This window comes from Dipodomys spectabilis, unplaced genomic scaffold (assembly GCF_019054845.1).
Source record: "Dipodomys spectabilis isolate Male_0828 unplaced genomic scaffold, ASM1905484v1 ptg000157l, whole genome shotgun sequence".
NCBI lineage: Eukaryota > Metazoa > Chordata > Mammalia > Rodentia > Heteromyidae > Dipodomys > Dipodomys spectabilis.
The window spans coordinates 19,433,448-19,451,248 of record NW_024870834.1 but is presented as its reverse complement, the minus strand read 5'-3'; the positions used below and the strand labels follow the sequence as shown (position 1 = coordinate 19,451,248).

The 17,801-nt window shown below is 52.0% G+C and overlaps 1 protein-coding gene across 3 annotated transcripts; it reads right to left on the bottom strand.

The window, feature by feature from the left end:
* Positions 1–266: 266 nt before the first annotated feature.
* Positions 267–17,496, bottom strand: Rps6kl1 (ribosomal protein S6 kinase like 1). Of its 3 annotated transcripts, none has more exons than XM_042692648.1 (11): positions 17,398–17,496; positions 15,423–15,707; positions 13,105–13,229; positions 12,038–12,130; positions 6,094–6,141; positions 5,525–5,657; positions 4,129–4,728; positions 3,703–3,792; positions 3,464–3,546; positions 2,034–2,129; positions 267–1,740 (listed from the first exon to the last, which is right to left on the bottom strand). In XM_042692648.1, exons 2-11 carry the CDS (start codon positions 15,685–15,687, stop codon positions 1,630–1,632), a joined length of 1,644 nt encoding a protein of 547 aa, XP_042548582.1. In that variant the 5' UTR covers positions 15,688–15,707; positions 17,398–17,496; the 3' UTR covers positions 267–1,629. The 3 variants fall into 3 exon arrangements, with proteins under 3 accessions (XP_042548582.1, XP_042548583.1, XP_042548584.1); XM_042692649.1 differs by having other exon boundaries at positions 4,129–4,596; XM_042692650.1 differs by lacking the exons at positions 267–1,740; positions 2,034–2,129 and adding an exon at positions 2,267–2,355.
* Positions 17,497–17,801: the final 305 nt, after the last annotated feature.

Genomic DNA, 17,801 nt, shown 5'->3' with positions numbered 1-17,801 from the left:
AAGAACTTTAATCTGTCAGATCTAGGACTCGGTGACATAAGCTTTAGTTATTCTAGTAAACTATAAAATAGCCATTATCTCCATTTTACTGAATGGTCAATCTTAATCAGGGCTGGGACCACAGGATTCTAAGCTGAGGGCCCAACAGAGTACCAGATGTGCAGTGTGACTGGATGAGAGCCAGAAGTCCCTCACATTTGATGAAGCTGTGCTTGGAAGTGGTCTGGTCTGATAGGTAAATGCAGAAGGAACATATATTTGTAGCAGGTAGGCTCTAGGTCCCGTGGGTTAAGCTTACAGACAACCAGTTCCATGGAGTTCCCTCAGACACCATGAGACTTTAAAGGCTTTTTCCTGAAAAGCCCAGTCAGTGCTTCCCATGCTAGGAGGCTTAGGCAGCCTCCTAGCAAGGCTCCACCCTCTCTTGAATCTCTAGTGGAGACTTAGAATCTGCTCCTTCCTCTAGGCCACTTTTGCTGCATTAATGATACAGGGACACCAAAAGAAGAGCAGGCTTTATTAGAAGATGGGCAAACCTCTGGCCATTCAGGATGTGGGCTATGGGGCACAAGAAAGACTGCTTTTCCTCAACCTGAGAAGTAGAGGAGTCAGAGGAGCCATAGTCTCAGGACACAAGTATCTGGCTAGATTCCCCAACTGATGAGTAGTGTCAGAAGTGCCGCTGGGAGCTAGGGACAGAGGTCTAGTAGGACTTTAGCTCTGGGACAAGGAGTGTAGTGTACCCCAATAATAGGGGAAGCCCTCAAACCGGAGGAGGGGCTGATTTTGAGGAGCCCACTGAACACAGTTCTTCAGAGACCAGAAACATCTTAGGTTTGGCTGAAAGTGTGGATAATCTGCTCATGTTTTGTGGTTTCTCCAATTGGGAGTAAGAGAAGATAGTAAATTGAGCAGAACCTCATGATTAAAGTTCAGAATGATAAACAGCCAAGGCCTGAGAAGGGGATGGGCATGACCTGGCTGAGTTGCTTCAGCCCCTCGGGGCCAGCTGGGGCAGAGCGCGGGCCTCCCCTTCCACCATGGCTCCTTTACACCTTACTTCTTAAAACTTCCCTCTTTTTTGTTCTCAAGTCTGAATCAAAACAGAAATATGACCAGAAACAGGGAGCAGATCATCCTGTCCCTAATCTTCCCACACCACAGATCTTCCCTGCCTCACCCACCCTCTTCCTGCCCCTCTGGGAGTTACATGACTGCAGTGAACAGCCAGCACAGTCCAGGTTTAAGATCAGCATCCTACATCACTTGGTGTCCCAAGCGAGGCACCAAGCTTGGGTTGCTGCAAGTGGTCAGTCACTCTGAGCACAGCAGCAGAGGTGCCCTTTGACAGACTGGCATCAGGCACAAGGAATGTGCCCAACAGATGTCTGTGGATGTTGTAAAAGGCTCAAGCGGCTTTAAGGTGTGGGCCTCACCATGCAGCCTCCTCTCTGCAGTTTTGGGAACTTCTCCAGGGACAGTGGAGATCATTGCTTTGGAGGCCCAAGGCCAGGCCGATCAGGAAAGACAACTTCCCTATGTTCTAAAGCCCATTGCTGAGAGGGACGACAGGCGAGGCAGGGGATGGACTGCAGGCCAGCTGCTTCCACGACCCCACCAACGCTCCTGTTACCCCACCAGCCTGCTCCACTGGATCGACCTGAAAAAGGGGTGGGACTTGAGTTGTCTGGCACCAGCCCCTCCGGCACCCAGGCGCTGCTTGGGTTCAAACTGCAGCAGCTGTGGAGGGAGAGGCCAGTCAGCACTCTGGCAGAGACAGGGGCCAAGTTTCAGGGACTTCAGTTACCATAACTTTAGGGGACTTAAGACTCTGCAAGCCCAGCTCATAACTTCATTTTCCCTCAGAGGGATATTGCTGATGGTTGACCACTGGTGCATAGAAATTTGTTGCCCTATTGTTTTGTAGCCCCCACATCAACAGATACAGCACACACACAATTGTGGGGCTTCTATCCCTCCTTCCTTACCCACAGGCCAAGAAGCCAGCTCCTCTAGGCCAGGCTGTACCTTACCTCAGTCAGCAGGGAGGCTGCTGGGCGACTGAGCCAATCAGGTAGTTGGAGCTGGGTGTGTGCCTGGAATCCTGAGGGGTGGATCTGGAACAGTGCCTGGTGGGGGTTGGGGATGGGGGTGGGACACAAAGAGGGATCTCTGAAGAGAGGATCCCAGGGAAGTCTTCCAGTGGCTCCCCTGGTTCCCTCTTCCCACCCCCACCCCCACCCCCGCCCCGCCACCTGCCCCAGTGTCACATTCCATGCGGTTGGTGATTCGTGATGTTGGTCGCTGCCTTGTGATTTATTGTGTGCCAGACACTGAGCCATGTCCCTGAAATACCTATATCCATTAAAGACAAGAAAGCAGGTTCAGAGGAAAGGGGCCTTGTTCTGAGGTCAGGATTTGAACCTGGGTCCCTCTGGGTCCTGGAATTGATGCTAGAAACAACAATCTTGGGTTGTAATCTGGGTGGGAACGCTATCTGGAACAGCACTGGAACTTGTCTACTTAGGAAAAAAAAAAAAAAAAAAAAAGCCCTCACAAGCTACTCATTTGACAGCGGGCCACGGCAGGCTGCTATCAAGGCCAAGGCAGGGATGTGGTGACAGAAGAAAGCAGGTCCTCTCTGTGCCCAAAGGTATATGCAACTTGGGAGAGCAGACAGTCTGGAGGTAAGGAAAGCATCCAGGAGAAAGGTCAGGAGAGCTGTGGTGGGAGGAGGGAAGGTCGGTATTTGCAGATAGGGTTCTCAGAGGCCTGGGTTTGGGACAAAAGTAGGAGAAAGCCAGGAGGGATGAGACAGCTGTGGACTTGAGGTCATAAGGAGTCCATTCCAGCTGTTTTCTACTCAAATGCAGTTTGGCCTCTTCTTTACTTCCCAACCCAACTGGCCGCAGATGTAGTGCTGAGCTCATCTGGGCAGAGGTTAAAGGCCAGGCATCGTTTTGAGCAACATAGTTTATAGGGAGGTCCTTGAGTTCTTGGCTGACCCAGACTGGACAGGGACAGGGCAGCTGCTGACCTGGATGAAAGACTCTATCCAATCCTCCAGCCAAAAGGGCAGGAGGAGTAAGGGGGGGGGGGAGGGTCAAGGAAGTGGGGGGGGGGAATTCAGGAGATGATCCAGGGAAGGAGGGCTGTGTCATATGCTATCTTCTCTTTAAACCTAAGTCCTAGACACACCCTTCCAGAAACTTTCCTAACCATCCCAACTCCACTCTCACAAAAGTTGAGATAATGTGTTTGGGATACTCTTATGTGCCTGTGGCTTCATTAAAGTGACTTCCTGTGTCTCCAGTGGCCTGTAGTGTGCAGGACATCCAGGCCAATTGGCCAGATCTTAGAGAACCAGGCAGCTCTCTCGAGATTCTGGCTAATAAGACTGAATCCTGCTTACCCAGCATTCAGTGGCACCCAGTAAAGTTTTCTGCCCTGCCCAGCTACTCACGGTTCCTGTCAGCAGCTCATAGAGTAGTGACCCGAAGCTCCACCAGTCACAAGCTTCACTCAGCTCAGAAATGCCCCCAACTTCTGCAGGAGCAAGAAAACAGACATCTCTCCCTCACCCAGGACTGTCCATTTCCATGCTAGCAGACCCTGCCCATTCATGTTGCCCTCAGTCCCCAGACTCAACCCATACAGAGGTGTCCAATATCAAGGGCCACCCTCCACCCGCTCCGTTCTTGCCTGGGGCGCTGTACAGGTGGTCCACGGCCTCCCTGCTGTACTGGGGCTCCACTTCCGACCACTGGCCAAAATATGTGAGCCGGATGTGACCTTCTCATCCAGCGTGTGTAAGGAGAAAGGGTGAGGGACAAAGGCTGAGGGTGGCATCGCAGAGTAGCTGGCATGGAGAATTCAGTCCCAGGGCTTCCCAACAGGCACTCAGCAGGAGCCAAAGGCCATGCAGGGCAGATCATGGCCCGGGGGCTCCCAGGGTGTTCTGGGAGCTACTCTACCTCACGGGAAGGGCCGCCCAGGCTCAGGCAGAATCCTGTGTGAACTGGGTGCAGGTGAGGAAAGTGGCACATAACCTCTAAGGTCCCCTTGACTCGGGAGTGGGGGTGGGGGCTCCCTCCTGTGGGGTAGGGGTAGAATGGCCTGGGTTCCTACCTGCCTGGTCCAGGAGCAGGTTCCGAGGATTGAGGTCCCGGCACAGCACCCCTTGTTCATGAAGTGCCTCCAATGCCACCAGCATCTCGGCTGCCCACTGCTTCACCCGCTCCTCCTTCACATACCACACAGCCTCACCACCCGCCCAGCAGGCTCTGTCCACCGAAGGGGGGCTGTGACCTCTGCCTCGGCCACAGCCCCCCAGTACCCGGCTAGCCCCTTCACGAACCCAAAGGAGTCCGCGAGGGGGCCCAGGGTCTGAGCTCTGGCCAGTCCTCCTGGCTTGAAGGTACCAGTGGCCACCCGGTGCCCTTGTGGGACGGGAGGAGCAGGCAGTGCCGGTCCTGGCCATGGACTCGCTGTCAGCCTCTCTGAAGGGTCTGAGGGGTGGGAGCTCCCTGGCTGGAGGAAGCCTCTGAGAAGTCTGAGAAGGTTCCAGAAGGATCCTGTCTTGCCTCACAGTGTAGCCTGGGGAGAGCCGTGCTGAGGTCAGGAGGCTGAGGCGACTGTCCAGCTTTGACTTCTCCTGAGTAGAGCCAGATCTGAGGCCAGAATGTTGGGGTGGCGCCTGGGAGAGCAGGTGGGACCACAGAGTGCCTCCTGGGTGGGGCAGAGGGAAGGGAGGAAAAGGAGCGTGGACACCAGGACGAGGCCCATTTCCCCTTTCCTCCATCTGGGGCACGACCCCTCTGTGTGGCTTCTTTACCCCTACCCCTCCCTCTCTTCTTATTAATCTGCCTGCCCTCAGAGAGCTGTTTAGGGACTGCACACCCTAAATGTATTTATTGGTGTTTATATGTTTGTAGTACTGGAGTGTGAACTCAGGGCCTTGCACTTGCTAGGCAGGCCCATATTGCTGAGCCCTGCCCTACGCCCTGTATTCATTATCAGTAGCTTTGGTTGGCGTGGTGGATTCACTACAGTTTTCATATCATAACTTCAATTTTGTTTTAGGGAAAACGATCTAACGAAATGCAAAGGCCACATCTCCAATGACTCCACATCATGATCCAGGGATATTCTGGAAATTACTATGATCATGAGTGAATATCTACCACGTGACCCAATTCTAGTCCATACAGCTTCAGTCATCCTAGGGGGACCACCTACCAGAAAAGTGAAAAGAGCGGAGACCAGAGGACACTGTGGGGAAGGAGAGAGCTGCAAACAACCCCTCTCCCCTGCCTGTGGCGTGGCCCTCCTCTCCAGAATATCTCCCGCTCCTCCGGCATCACATGGAGGCCCACAATGGCTTGCCTCTGCCACCAGCAACACGAGCTTCCGCAGCTGTGCCCCACATCAGGAGAAAGCCACACTCCTCCCCGGGGCCCACTGTTTTAAGAAGGAAGGTGACTCTAAAACCCCAAATGCCAGAGCTGTTGCCAGGGCCCCTCACCTTGTACGTGCTCCAGGTGCAGGAAGATGGAGTCCTCGCTCACAAAGTACCGCAGCAGCTTTGTCATGTAGGGGACTCCGTGTGGGATGATGGTGAGCCGCTCCCGGCTTACCATGTGGCACCTGGGCAAGCTCTGGGGAGCAGTCAGGGAGGAAGATCAGCTGAGGACAAGGCCAGAAGCAGCGGCTGCTAGGGGACAGTCCTGCAGCCCTGGCATTGGGGAGTACTCAGATAAGAAGTGGGAGCTATTCTGAGGAGCAGCTGTTTCCCCCAATTCCTGACCTGGTCCTCCCCTCTTTTCTCTCAAGCTCCTCCACCCTTCTGGCCAAAGATGATGTTTGTGTGTGTGTGCAAGTATGAGTGTGTGTGTGAGTATGAGGTGTGTGTGTGTGGGGGGGTCTATCTAGGAGGCAGAGCCCATGCTCAGAATAGAACGAGCAGCTTTTGGATTTGGGGGGACATGAATTCCACATGCACATTCTGGGAGAATGTTCCAGAGCTTTGAGGGGGATCCCAAGGGGAGGACTGGACTGTACTATACTGTACAGCTGGGGCTGGGCAGCACGTGCCTTCACTACGAAGGTCCCTCCAGTGGCTGGGTCCCGGACCAGCTGCACCTGTCAAAGTCCAGAAGCCACACGCTAGTTTCCAGGGATCCATGCCGAAGCCCCCCGCTTCCTCCACCAAGTCAACTCACCCAGAGACAGGGCAGGGAGTACACCCCTCTTCCCCCCGGGGCCAACACCCATCCCAGCCTGCTCACCCACAGCTCTGGGGTCCCTCCATGCAGTATCCAGGGACTGCTGCCATCTCTTGTATTCTCTCGCTCACCTTTGGTAGCCTCATTGCCTAACCTACCCCACCCCCACCCCCCACCCCCGGTTGTAAGCACTACAAGGGCAAGACCCTGTCCAGCTCTGTATTCCCACAGTCCTGCATGAGTCCTCCACATACTCAGGGTGCATGGGGCCAGGAGGATCCCATGTAAGAATACCTCTCCATGCCGGGCACCAGTGGCTCGCGCCTGTAATCCTAACTACTCACGAGGCTGAGATCTGAGTATCATGATTAAAAGCCAGCCCAAGCAGGAAAGACCATGAGACTCTTATCTCCAATTAATCAGCAGAAAACCTGAAGTAGCACTGTGGCTCAAGTGGTAGAGCGCTCGCCTTGAGCTGAAGAGCTGAGGGACAATGCCCAGGCCCAGAGTTCAAGCCCCACAATGACAAAAAAAAAAGAAAGAAAGAAAAGAATGCCTCTCCTCTCCCTGAAGGGGAAGGGAAGATTAACATCCCACTGTCTTGCAGGGACTGAAGATAGCACCTCCTCTGTTCCTTATTCTTCAAGGAAGAAAGCCAGGGTTCTGAGAGTGTAGTTTCAGTGTGAGCCGAGCGGTCCTGGGCTTGGCATGTTTTTCAGGTGTCTCTCCAGGCCTTCCTGTTTCCCCTTCTTTGAAATAAAGTCTTCTCTTAAGCCAGGCATGGTTGTGCATACCAGCTACTCAGGGGCAGAGGTATTGCTTGAGCCAGGAATTCAAGGCTAGCGTGTGCAAGGATTTGTCTCAATAAAATGATCAAGTCCTATGTGGAGGCTGTCCTCCGCAGGGCTTCTTGCAGTCTGCCCTTTCCTCTGTAGGCAGGCAAGGACCCAGCTCTATGAGGGGCAAAGGTGTATCAGATCAGGAAGGCAGACGATTTTGCGTGGATGAGGACATGAAGAAGCCAGACAGCACCCCAGTATGCCCATTCCTTGGCCACTGGCCTGCCTGGCAGGACATTCCCCAGGGAGGGCCTCGGCTGGCCAGAGAGGGGAGTGGGAGGCAGGCCCCGAGGCCAGGACACTGGGCGGGGGTGAGAGCCGCAGCCTCAGATGGTGTAGGGAAAAGGACCCTGGGTTTAGAGCCCTGGGCAAATGAACTGATTTTATTTTTCTTTTCCTACAACCAAACAGGAATCACAAATGCCCAACTTCTGTTTGCCACTGTTCATTGTGGCCATAAACAGCCTCTCTATGAAGTCACATGACTTCTCGAAACTTTGTTCTTCTAACCTGCAAAGTGGGGTCATAACAGTTTTCCTTCAGAGGTTCTTGGGAGTGGGGTAGGGATGTTGATTAAAGCAGACAATCGAAGCACAAACCCTCACGATCCTCAGCAATGGTCAATGTGCTATAGACAAAAATCAACATAGGATACCAAGTGCTTACTCTGTGCTAAGTAGTTGCCGAGGTTATTTGATTTTATTCCCACAACTCTACTGGTAAGAATTACTAGTGATCCATTCTATTGATGAAGAAATGGAGATTCAGAGAGGCGATATTGCCTTTCCATGGTCTCACTACTGCAAAGTGGTAGAGTCAGGATTTGAATCCAGACAGGTTCAACCCCAGAGCTTGCAGGTTTAACTGGACACACAATCAGATGATGTTGGCAAGTGCTTTCCCTTCTGAGCCTCACTTTTCCTATCAGTAAAATGGGGACTGGAAAGGCCCAGGCCCTGGCTGCAGCACTTGGGAGCTGGCCCTTTTGACCACTAGAGGTCTCCCCTCCAACAGCTAGAGATAGAAGCCAGCCTGGCCTTGGCTTTCTGACCAAACTTAGGCAATGTTTGAAAAAGAAAGGCAGAGAATTCTAAAGTCATTTAGGAGAACAGAGTTTCCCACAGGCCCTGACACCTCCCATAATTCCCCCCCAGGCTTCGCCAAGTGGGATTCCCCGCCACCTTGTGCTGGGCAAGGCCCTCTGACTTACAGTCCAAAATTACGAGAGAGCCAGAAATACAATTTGTCCCATACATAATAACAATTGTGTTTGAAAAAAACACACATTTAAACCTAGTTGTCTAGAAGAAACTAGATTTAAACATTAACTGATTATCTTAGAGTTCATGAGGATGCTGAGAGTTGTTTTTTTCCAGATTCAAACTCCTTTCTCTTTCATTATATCTCAAAAGTATATTAGAGGGAGCATTTTCCCATTAATGAAACCAAACAAGAAAAAAAAATCTCTTTCTTTTGCGTAGTGGCTTGGGAAACAGAGACCACCTACTGCTTGCCTTCCATGAATCCCATTTTCATTCTCTGGAAGATAATTAGTATCATAATGCAACACTGTCCAACTGAACTTTCCGCCATGATGAAATCCTTCATTTCCACATTGTCTGGTGGAGAAGCCAGTAGCTTCATGTAGTGTTGGAGCCCATGAAATGGAGCTAGAACACTGAAGACTCAGAATCCTTGACTTTAATTCATGCAAATAGTCTTATATGACTGGTGACTACTGTCCTGAACAGTCTGATGGATTTGTGGTAGATTTTTGTTTTTGTTTTTAGCTTTTGTTGTTGTTGTTCAGAGCTTTCATGCCTCTCCATGAGCCTTGGACTTTCATCTCCTGGTTAGCAGGGATTAGAGGTATATATCACCCTGCTCAGAGATTGATCTCAGGGCCTCATGATTGGTTGGCTTGCTTCCTTAGCTAGCACTCTACTACTCGAGCCACACCTCTAGACTGGCTTTCTGCTGGTTATTTTGGAGATGGGTTCTTTAGGATTTTTTCTGTCTGGCTGAGAACCGTGATCTTCCAGATCTCAGCCTCCTGAGTAGCTAGGATTACTAGTGTCAATTACCAGTGCCTGGCCCATTTGTTGCTTAAGATAGTTTTGGTAACTTTTATTTGTTGTTGTGTTGCCTGTTCTGGCTTCTCGAAGAAAAATGATCCTCCTATCTCTGCTTCTGAGTAGCTGAGATAGGAGGATCATTTTTCTTCAAGAAGCCAGAATAGGCATCTGGCCCTGCCTCGTAATACTTTTCATTCTAGGGTTACTGCAAGGCCATAGGCCTTTGGGAATGTACCTCACAAATGTGAGGTGGGCCTTATGACAGGGAAGATGGATGGCAATTATGAGTACTGCTCCAACCTTTAAAGAAAGGTGTCTTCTTTATTTTTAAACCCATTGAATCCTTGGGACACTGGAATAAAGCTTTGGTGAAATGTCTTTCTTTTCTTTAAGGATACACAAAGAATCTTAAGTCTTAGGAGGAGTTTTTCATGGAGCAACAAGTCCAAAACCTTCCAACGCAAAGGCTCACAGGGACCAAACATGTGAGCGTAGTAGGGGTGGAGGGAGGGAAGGGCTGAGCATCCCCGCTCCTGGGCTCCCTGTTGCCAGGGGAGAATGTGAACTCCACATGTCCAGATCTTCTGGTTGTTCAGGAGATATGGAAATCTGTATTTTTTTATATGAAATCTTCACGTTTGAGAATGTTGGTAACAATTCAAAAGCAAACAAACAAAAAACCACCCTGTGTTTGAGCCAAGTAAAATAAGGAACTCAGATGCCCTTTTCTTCCCCATGCCCAACTCAGGCCCTGGCTCCCAGAGGTTCAGTACAAATGGGGGGACATTGTCCTGTCCCCAGGCTCCCTGAGGACAGACCCTCAGGTATCTTGCTTGTCTACCTACTCTCTGGCTTAGGGACTCACTCTGCCAGCATCTCTACAGCTCCTGGAGACCCCCTGCCTGCTCCAGTGACTCCCAACAGTTGCTTACGTCCTGGGCATGCCAGGACGGAGCTGAACAAGCCTTGCATGCCCAGCTCCTGGGCTCAGGGCTGGCCAGCACTGCCTCGCTACCTGGATCTGCCTGGGCAGAGCCGTGGTGGAATGGGCCCAGTGGTCCTAACACTTTTCCTAATTTGGGGAAAGTGTTGTTCCTGGCTTGGGCACAACCCAGAGAAAGGGATCTCAGGAGGGAGCTAGAGTCAATCAATTGGGTACCCCAAAAAAGGTGGAAAGGAAAAAGAGGGCAGTGCAGGTTTAGCCTTAATTTGTACTTTCCCAGTAGGTAGCCCTCAGAGTACAGCATGTCTAAAAAGCTTTGCTCAGGGAGGGAGCACGGCTTAGCAGTAAACTGCCAGCCTCACAAGCACAAACCCCACGACCACCAAAATGAAGGTATAAAAGCAATCTAAAGCACTTTGCAAATATATGCATGTTCTGGTGTCAAACAAATCAGGAAGTTCTGTGTGTCACAGTATAGATTTGCAGCCTAAGAACTCTGAGAACTCCTAGAACAAAAATATAAAGTAATAGAACATTCATTCACTGCTTCCCAAACACGTCCAACTAGGAACTTTGCTCACCATTAACACCTGTGCTTCTGCAGGGTATCATTCAGAAGGATGGTGTCAGTCACTCCTGACAGCCTATCCTTGGGAGTGGCTATGCTTGACCAAGGTCAGGATGTGGCCACTGAGGGGGAGGGGGACTGAGGCAGATGGAGGCAGGCTGGGCCTCTGCTCGCAGTCTGGGGCCTATTCCAGAGTGCCAGGAGAAGCAGCTGGAGCAAGGCCTGGAGATGGGGGCTTGTGCTTGCTCACTCATTCTTGTGGCTCTCACTGAGAACCATCAAACATGCATTAAATGTCTCAGTATGTGCCAGGCCTTTCCCAAAATCATTTCTGTTTTCTTCCCAGATCACCCCTTTGGAGGGAGAATTCCCACTTCACTTTACCAATAAGGAAATCAAAGCTCAGCATAGTGAGGGGATTTGCCCATGGCTACCTGATGAATGGCCTGCCCCTCCAGACAGGATGCCACCCACTTGCATGGGGGTGAGGGGGTGGGAGCATATGCTAGTGTCTCTTCATGATTCTCCCCCCCCACCCCAATCCATCAAAAATCATCCAAGTGTTTTAAATGATAAACTCCTGAGTTCAACTCTAAAAATTCTGATTCCACAGGTCTAGGGTGGAGCCCAAATATCTATATTTTGAGGAAGTTCCCCAGATGATCTTCGTAAATGGCCAGTTTGTGAAAGAACTTTTAGCGACTACTCTGGGAGCCTTGGGGTGGGGGCAGAGGAGACTCTGATACTGGCTCAACAGTCATTTGACCTGCTTGTCCCTCGGACCCCTCACTTTAATGAGGGCTGGGCTATCACCTATCTTCCTGTCTGCTCTGAATTAAGGGAAAAGGCACAAAATGGAGTCAGGATGAGTGTGTGTGGACATGGAGAGAAAGGGCAGAGGCCCCTGAAACACAGGCCAGCCTGGGCCCTCTGCCAGGCAGGTCTCTGGAGCCGATCACCTCCTAGCCCCAGGAAGAAGTGCTCAGGAGCAATTCTGGGCTGCAGAGTGAATGCAGGGCGGAGGCTTGTGGGAAGTGGGAGTGGGCAGGGCAGTGAGGGCTGGCAGGGTGCCCTGGGTACAGCTTCTCCTGTGGTTTCTGTGGGTTTTCTGTGTCTGAGCCTGAGGCTGTAGAGAGGGAGCTGCCTGCCTCTTCTCATTCCCCTTGTTTTCCTTTTCACAACAAAAATGGTGTGTGTTGGGGGTGAGGGAAAGAAGGGGCTGCTGGACTCCACGGCCGTCCTGGCCCATTAACCCCTGGAGGCATGCAGACAGCTGCTACAAACCCCCTTCCTCATTCCACACCCCTGTCCTAGCCCACCGCTGCTGATTGTACACCACGAGCCTCCCCTCGCCTCCCCTCCCATGCCTCGGATATCTATTCACTCACCTTCTCGATGACCCCGACCACCCTGCAGCCCCTCAGCTGCTCCAGAGCAGAACTCAGCGTGCGGATGGGCCGAAGCCTCAGGCTGCTGAAGCCCTGCAGAGGAGAAAGCCACGCCACAGCTAGCCTCAGCCACAGCGGCCTCCCTGAGCCCTGGGCAGGGGCTCCTGATCTTGAATCCTGGGGCTCATATTGTTCAGGGTAGCCAGGCTGACCTCTACCCATCCCTCCAAGATCCAGAAGTCCCTTCCCAAAAGCCTAGTCTACAGGAAACAGATAACTGCCTGGATGGGGAGGGGACTAACTGGAGAGCCTGCCGGTATCAGAGTATACACCAGCCACCTGCTTTGAGGAAAGAGCCTATGCACACAGGAGGATACGTTGTATATGCTTGGGCAAACCTATGGGCATGACATCTGTGTATGCATCTTCAATCCCCATCAAGTGCCCACTGGTCAGGAAAAAACATATGGGGAGAGTTTTATTGTTGTTTTTGTAATAGGTCATGGGGCTTGAATTCAGGGCCTGGGCTCGATCTCTGAGCTCTTTTGCTCAAAGCTAGTGCTCTACTACTTTGGGCCACAGCATCACTTCTAATTTTCTGGTAGTTAACTGGATCTAAGAGTCTCACAGACTTTCCTGCCCAGGCTGGCCTTGAACCACAGATCTCTGCCTCATGAGTAGCTAGGATTACAGATGTGAGCCACAAGCATCTGGATTCATGGGGAGAGTTCTGGGCACACATATGCATTCACTCATGGGTATATGTGTCTTTCAAATACTCACAGTGTATGCACTCACAACAAAAACACAATCTGGAGGCTTTGTGCGTATGCACACATGCAAGCCATATGGAGCTGTGGGCTGTACATGTACACATGCGCCAAATGCTCTGGGACGGCACGAAGCTGGCCAGGGCATGATTCTCAGGACCTGAGAATGAATGAACCAGGAGGGTATGGGAGAATGGGGGAACAGAGGACAGGAGGGAAGCCCTGGCACACACTTCAGACTCACACCTTCCACTACCTCTCCTGTCCTGCAGCCAGATGCGCAAGGGGCATCCTCACCGAGTCTGGGCTGGCTCCGCTGCCCAGTGTCCGCTGCAGGTGGCAGTTGAAAATCTCCTCAGCCCGCCGCAGGTACTTGGTGATTTTCAGCTTGACTGCCTCGCATCGCTCCTTGTTGGGGTCAACTGTGTGGGGGATGAGGGTCATCGGGTCTATTTCTGCTCCCTCACCCTGCTGGAGGGCTGAGGGCCATCTTCCACTCACCACCCTCTGCCCTCCACAGCAGATGGCTCCTATTCCTTTTCTTTTTCTTTTTTCTTTCTTTCGTTCTTTTGTTTTGTTGTTGTTGGTCATAGGGCTTGAACTCTGGGCCTGGGCGCTGTCCCTCAGCTCTTCAGCTCAAGGCGAGCGCTCTACCACTTGAGCCACAATGCTACTTCTGGCTTTTTCTGTTTATGTGGTGCTAAGGAATCCAACCCAGGGCCTCCTGCATGCAAGGCAAGCGCTCTACCACTGAGCCACCTTCCCAGCCCCTCCTATTTCTTTCTTATTTATTTATTTATTTATTTATTTATTGCCAGTCCTGGGGCTTGAATTCGGGGACTGGGCACTGTCCCTCAGCTCTTCAGCTCAAGGCTAGCGCTCTACCACTTGAGCTACAGCTACACTTCTGGCTGTTTGTGTGGTACAGAGGAATCAAACCCAGGGCTTCATGCATGCAAGGCAAGCACTCTACCACTAAGCCCATTCCCAGCCCTATTACTCCTATTTCTAAGGCTGCTTCAGCAGATTCTGCCCCGTCTTGCTCTGGGGTAGAAAACAAGCAGGAGAGGAAAAATAAGGCAGAAGGATGCTAGGAACCACAGCTACCCCTCAGCCTACTGCACTGTAAAGCTGGTACCCACATCTGCCCTCAACCCCTGGAAAGGCACAGGGCATGGATTTCCACAGCCTTTTTTTTTTTTTTTTTTTTTTCAGAAGATAGAGATGGAAGTTTCTGGAGAGTACTGTTTTCTCTATTTCTGATGCCCAGAATGACAAAAGCCAGGACAAAGGAATGCATAGGACAGTCCTGAAGCCCCTGGTTTGTGGGGTCTCTTCTGCAGGAGCATAGAAATGGGGAGTCAGGGTGAGTGACTTCTACCCACAGCCTGGCCATGAGGCCTTCAGGGGGTTAAATTGGCCATAGCACCAGCCACTGCCCGGATACATGGAAATGCCTCATTCTTCCCTGACAACCTTGAGCTGCTTTCCCTGGAACTCTCCCCGGCCCTCCATTGGACAATGCATGGCTGTTCCTCGTCATTCATATTTGTTTGCTCTTCTAGAAAATGTCCCAGGCTGACCTAGTTTGGCCTCAGTTTCTCTCTTTGCTCCTTGTATGTCTACTTCATTGTCCTTCCATCTGGGACTATAATTACACATTACCTGCTCACCAGTCAGCCATCTCCCTGGAGCTGAGAGCAAGTTCGCAGAGGATGGTCATCCAGCCCAGCTCCAGGGCAGCCGAGCATACCCTAAGTGAGCAGAGGCAAAACTCCAGCCCAGCTGTGCCCCCTGCTAGCTGCAGAGCCATGGCAGGCTCTTCAACGGCCCCATGCCCCATTTTCTCATAGACAATGAATATCTAAAATAGTTCCTGGCCAGCACAGTGTGCGTGCTCTTGCAGTTCCAGCGACTCAGGTCACAAGGTTGAGGTGGGAGGATCACTTGAACCCAGGATTTTGAGACCAGTCTGACAGTCTGAGCAAGAGAAGCCCGTCTCAAAAAAAAAAAAAAAAAAGAATGGAAGAAAGATTGTTTTTATATACATGTAATTAGTGCACACCTTTTTTTTTTTTTTTTTTTAGTAATTCAGGACCCTATTTGGTAGTTTATGCCTGTAATCCCAGCTACTCAAGAGATGAAGATCTGGAGGATCACGATTTGAGGCCATCCTAGGTAAAAAGCTGACAAGACCCCATTTCAACCCCATTTCAATGAAAAGCTGGATGTGGCGGTATGTTTCTGTATCTCCAACTACACGGGAGGCATAGGTTGATCATAGTCTGAGGCTAACCCAGACAAAAACTTGACCTCTTACCTGAAAAATAACTAAAAGCAAAACTGACGGAGCGTAGCTCAAGTGGTAGAGCACTTGACTAGCAAGTTCAAGGCCCTGACTTGAAACCCAATTACTACTTAAATAAATAAATAATAAATCTAGTAATTTCTATTGCTATGATGCTCCAATGAGTCAATATAGGCAAGGCCCTAATAATAGATAGCAGATGCTAGTTTTTATTATTGCCCTACGTGGAGGCCCAGTCATTCCTACCCTGACTCTTCTCTCCGCCCCCCACCCCCCACCTCCATGTCCCTGCCTGGCCCAGTCCTACCATGCACACCCCGGAGCAGCACATCCACACCATTCTGGTAATGGTTGAAGGCAGCCTCGTAGTCCTCACTAACATCACGCTCCAGGGCCAGGCGGATCTGTGTGGCAGCATCCACCAGGTAGTCACGCTTGGTCATGTCAGGTGTCCCGGTGGCTACCTGCTTGCGGATCTGTTCCAGGTACACAGAAGTCTGGGATCTTGCTCGTGAACAGGGCTCAGCCTCCAGGCTGGGGCCAGGCTGGCATTCACAGGCCACCAGGCTCATTGCTGCCGTGAGGCTGGAATCTGTAATGAACCAAATGCAAGAGGGCGCAATGTTCCTATTTACACCCTGCTTTTCTCCACTGGATACTGGGAAGATGAATATTCTCTTCTGAGAAGTGGAAGATTGGAGCTATGGTAGGTAAGGTAGGTAAGGTCCCTTCATAAGCCAGATCCTTCCTAAGTCGTGGAAACAATAAAATCACAGCTTAGGCTCTATTTTCCTTACCTTTCAAATTCAATTCCTCGAGTATTTGTGTTGAGTTTTGGAATGAGTTGGAGATATCTGTGATCCAGAGTTGCCTTCAAATGGCCTTCAAAGATCAAGCCTGCTGTCTAGTGCACCTTGAACACCTGAAGGCCACACACTCTGCTCCAAAGCTGCTGCCCACACTGGTCCCTGCCCCTGCCCATGCTCCCTTCCTGCTGGTCCTATGGGATCCTCTCATCCTTTAGGTTCAGCCTAATGGCCCTTTCCCATGCCAGGGTGGATTGTCCTTGGATTGCTTTGGCTCGGTGGTCCTGTGGTCCACATGGTCAATGAGTACAGATCTCTCATGGAGGGAACTGGCATATTGCTGGGCCTAAGAGGCAGATTCAGTGCCATTTTGGGGTTTTTGTTTGTTTCTTTCTTTGTTAGCAGTACTGGAGCTTGAACTCAAGGCCTTTACCTTGCTTGGCTGGTGCTCTATCATTTGAGCCATGCACTGCTTTTTACTGTTGTTGGTGGTGGTGGTGGTGGTAGTGGTGGTGGTAGTGGTATGTGTGTGTTGGTACTAGAGCTTGAACTTGAACCAAGGGCCTGGGCACTGTCCCTTAACTTTTTCACTCAAGGTTGGCCCTCTACCACTTACAGCCTTTTGGTGATTAATTGAAGACAAGAGTCTTATGGGCTTTCCTGCCCAAGCTTCAAAGCATAATCCCCAGATCTCAGCCTCCTGAGTAGCTAGGATTACAGGTATGAGCCACTAGCACCTGGCTTTCCAGTTATTTTGGCTATGAGAGCCTTAAGGACTTTTCTGCTTGGGCTGACCCGGGTGTGAATGGACACTAGATATGAGAGACCAGGGTAGCCCAGCCCTGTAGAGGCTCTTTCCTCCTGTCCCAGAGGCCGTGTAGCCTTCCTGTCAGGAGCTCCTCCCTCATGAATGTGTAACACACATAGATGGCTAAGGGGACTTGGGCAGTGGACGAGGGAGAGGAAAGGGCGCGGGCGCGGGTAGGGGCTGCAGCCCTGCTCTGCTCCTCACTGCAGCCTGGCAGCCACCTTGCCTTTCCCAATGTGTGCCAATGGGAAAGGATGGGCTGGGAACTCCCTACCCCAGGCTTTCTGTACCTCATGGCTGGGAGGAAACCAGTAACAGGATGAAGGGAAGGGTAGGAAGGAAACCCACATTCCCCAAACCGCGGATGGCTGAGCCCGGGCCAGGACGCAGGCAGGAGGTGAAGGAAACCCGGCCCTCCCTAATAGGCCCAGCCCTGGGGGTCATGCAAGCCCCTGAGGCCTGGGTTCCGGGGCCACCCTGCCGGCTCAGGTCTGGCCGTGGGAAGCGGCGCGTGCAGCCCGCGAGGCCCCGGGCAGGGCGCACAGGGCGCACAGGGTGCACGGTCCTGCGGGGAGGGGCGCGGCCGGGGAAGGCAGGGCTGGAGCACCGGGAGGGAGGAGGCCTGTTCGCTGGGGAAAGATGAAGGAGGAGCTGGGCAGACACCGTACCTGCCCGAGCCAGGAGCTCGGTCCGGTCCGCGGGGCCAGACCTGCGGGCTGGCCGACACCACCCCTTCACCTCCGGGATGAGCGGTCCGCAGATGTGCCGGCCTGTCAGGTGCAGGGAGGGGTGGGGGCGGGAGGGCGAGGAGGTCTTGTCCGGTGCTGCCCGGTCATTGGCTGTGGATGATCTCATTCTCCACCGTTAGAATAAACCACCAATCACCGCCAGGCTTGGTTTCCGCCAGCCCTTAAAGTCACAGGTCTGAGCGGTGAGGAGCAGGGGCGGGTCGGAGTGGGGGTGGGGAGGGCGGGGAAGGCGGGGTTGGTGAGCACTGTCCTGGAGGGTGGGGTGAGGGTGGGCAGAGGAAGTGTATTGTCATCCAGGTGTGCCAGGAGGGGCTGCTGCGGGA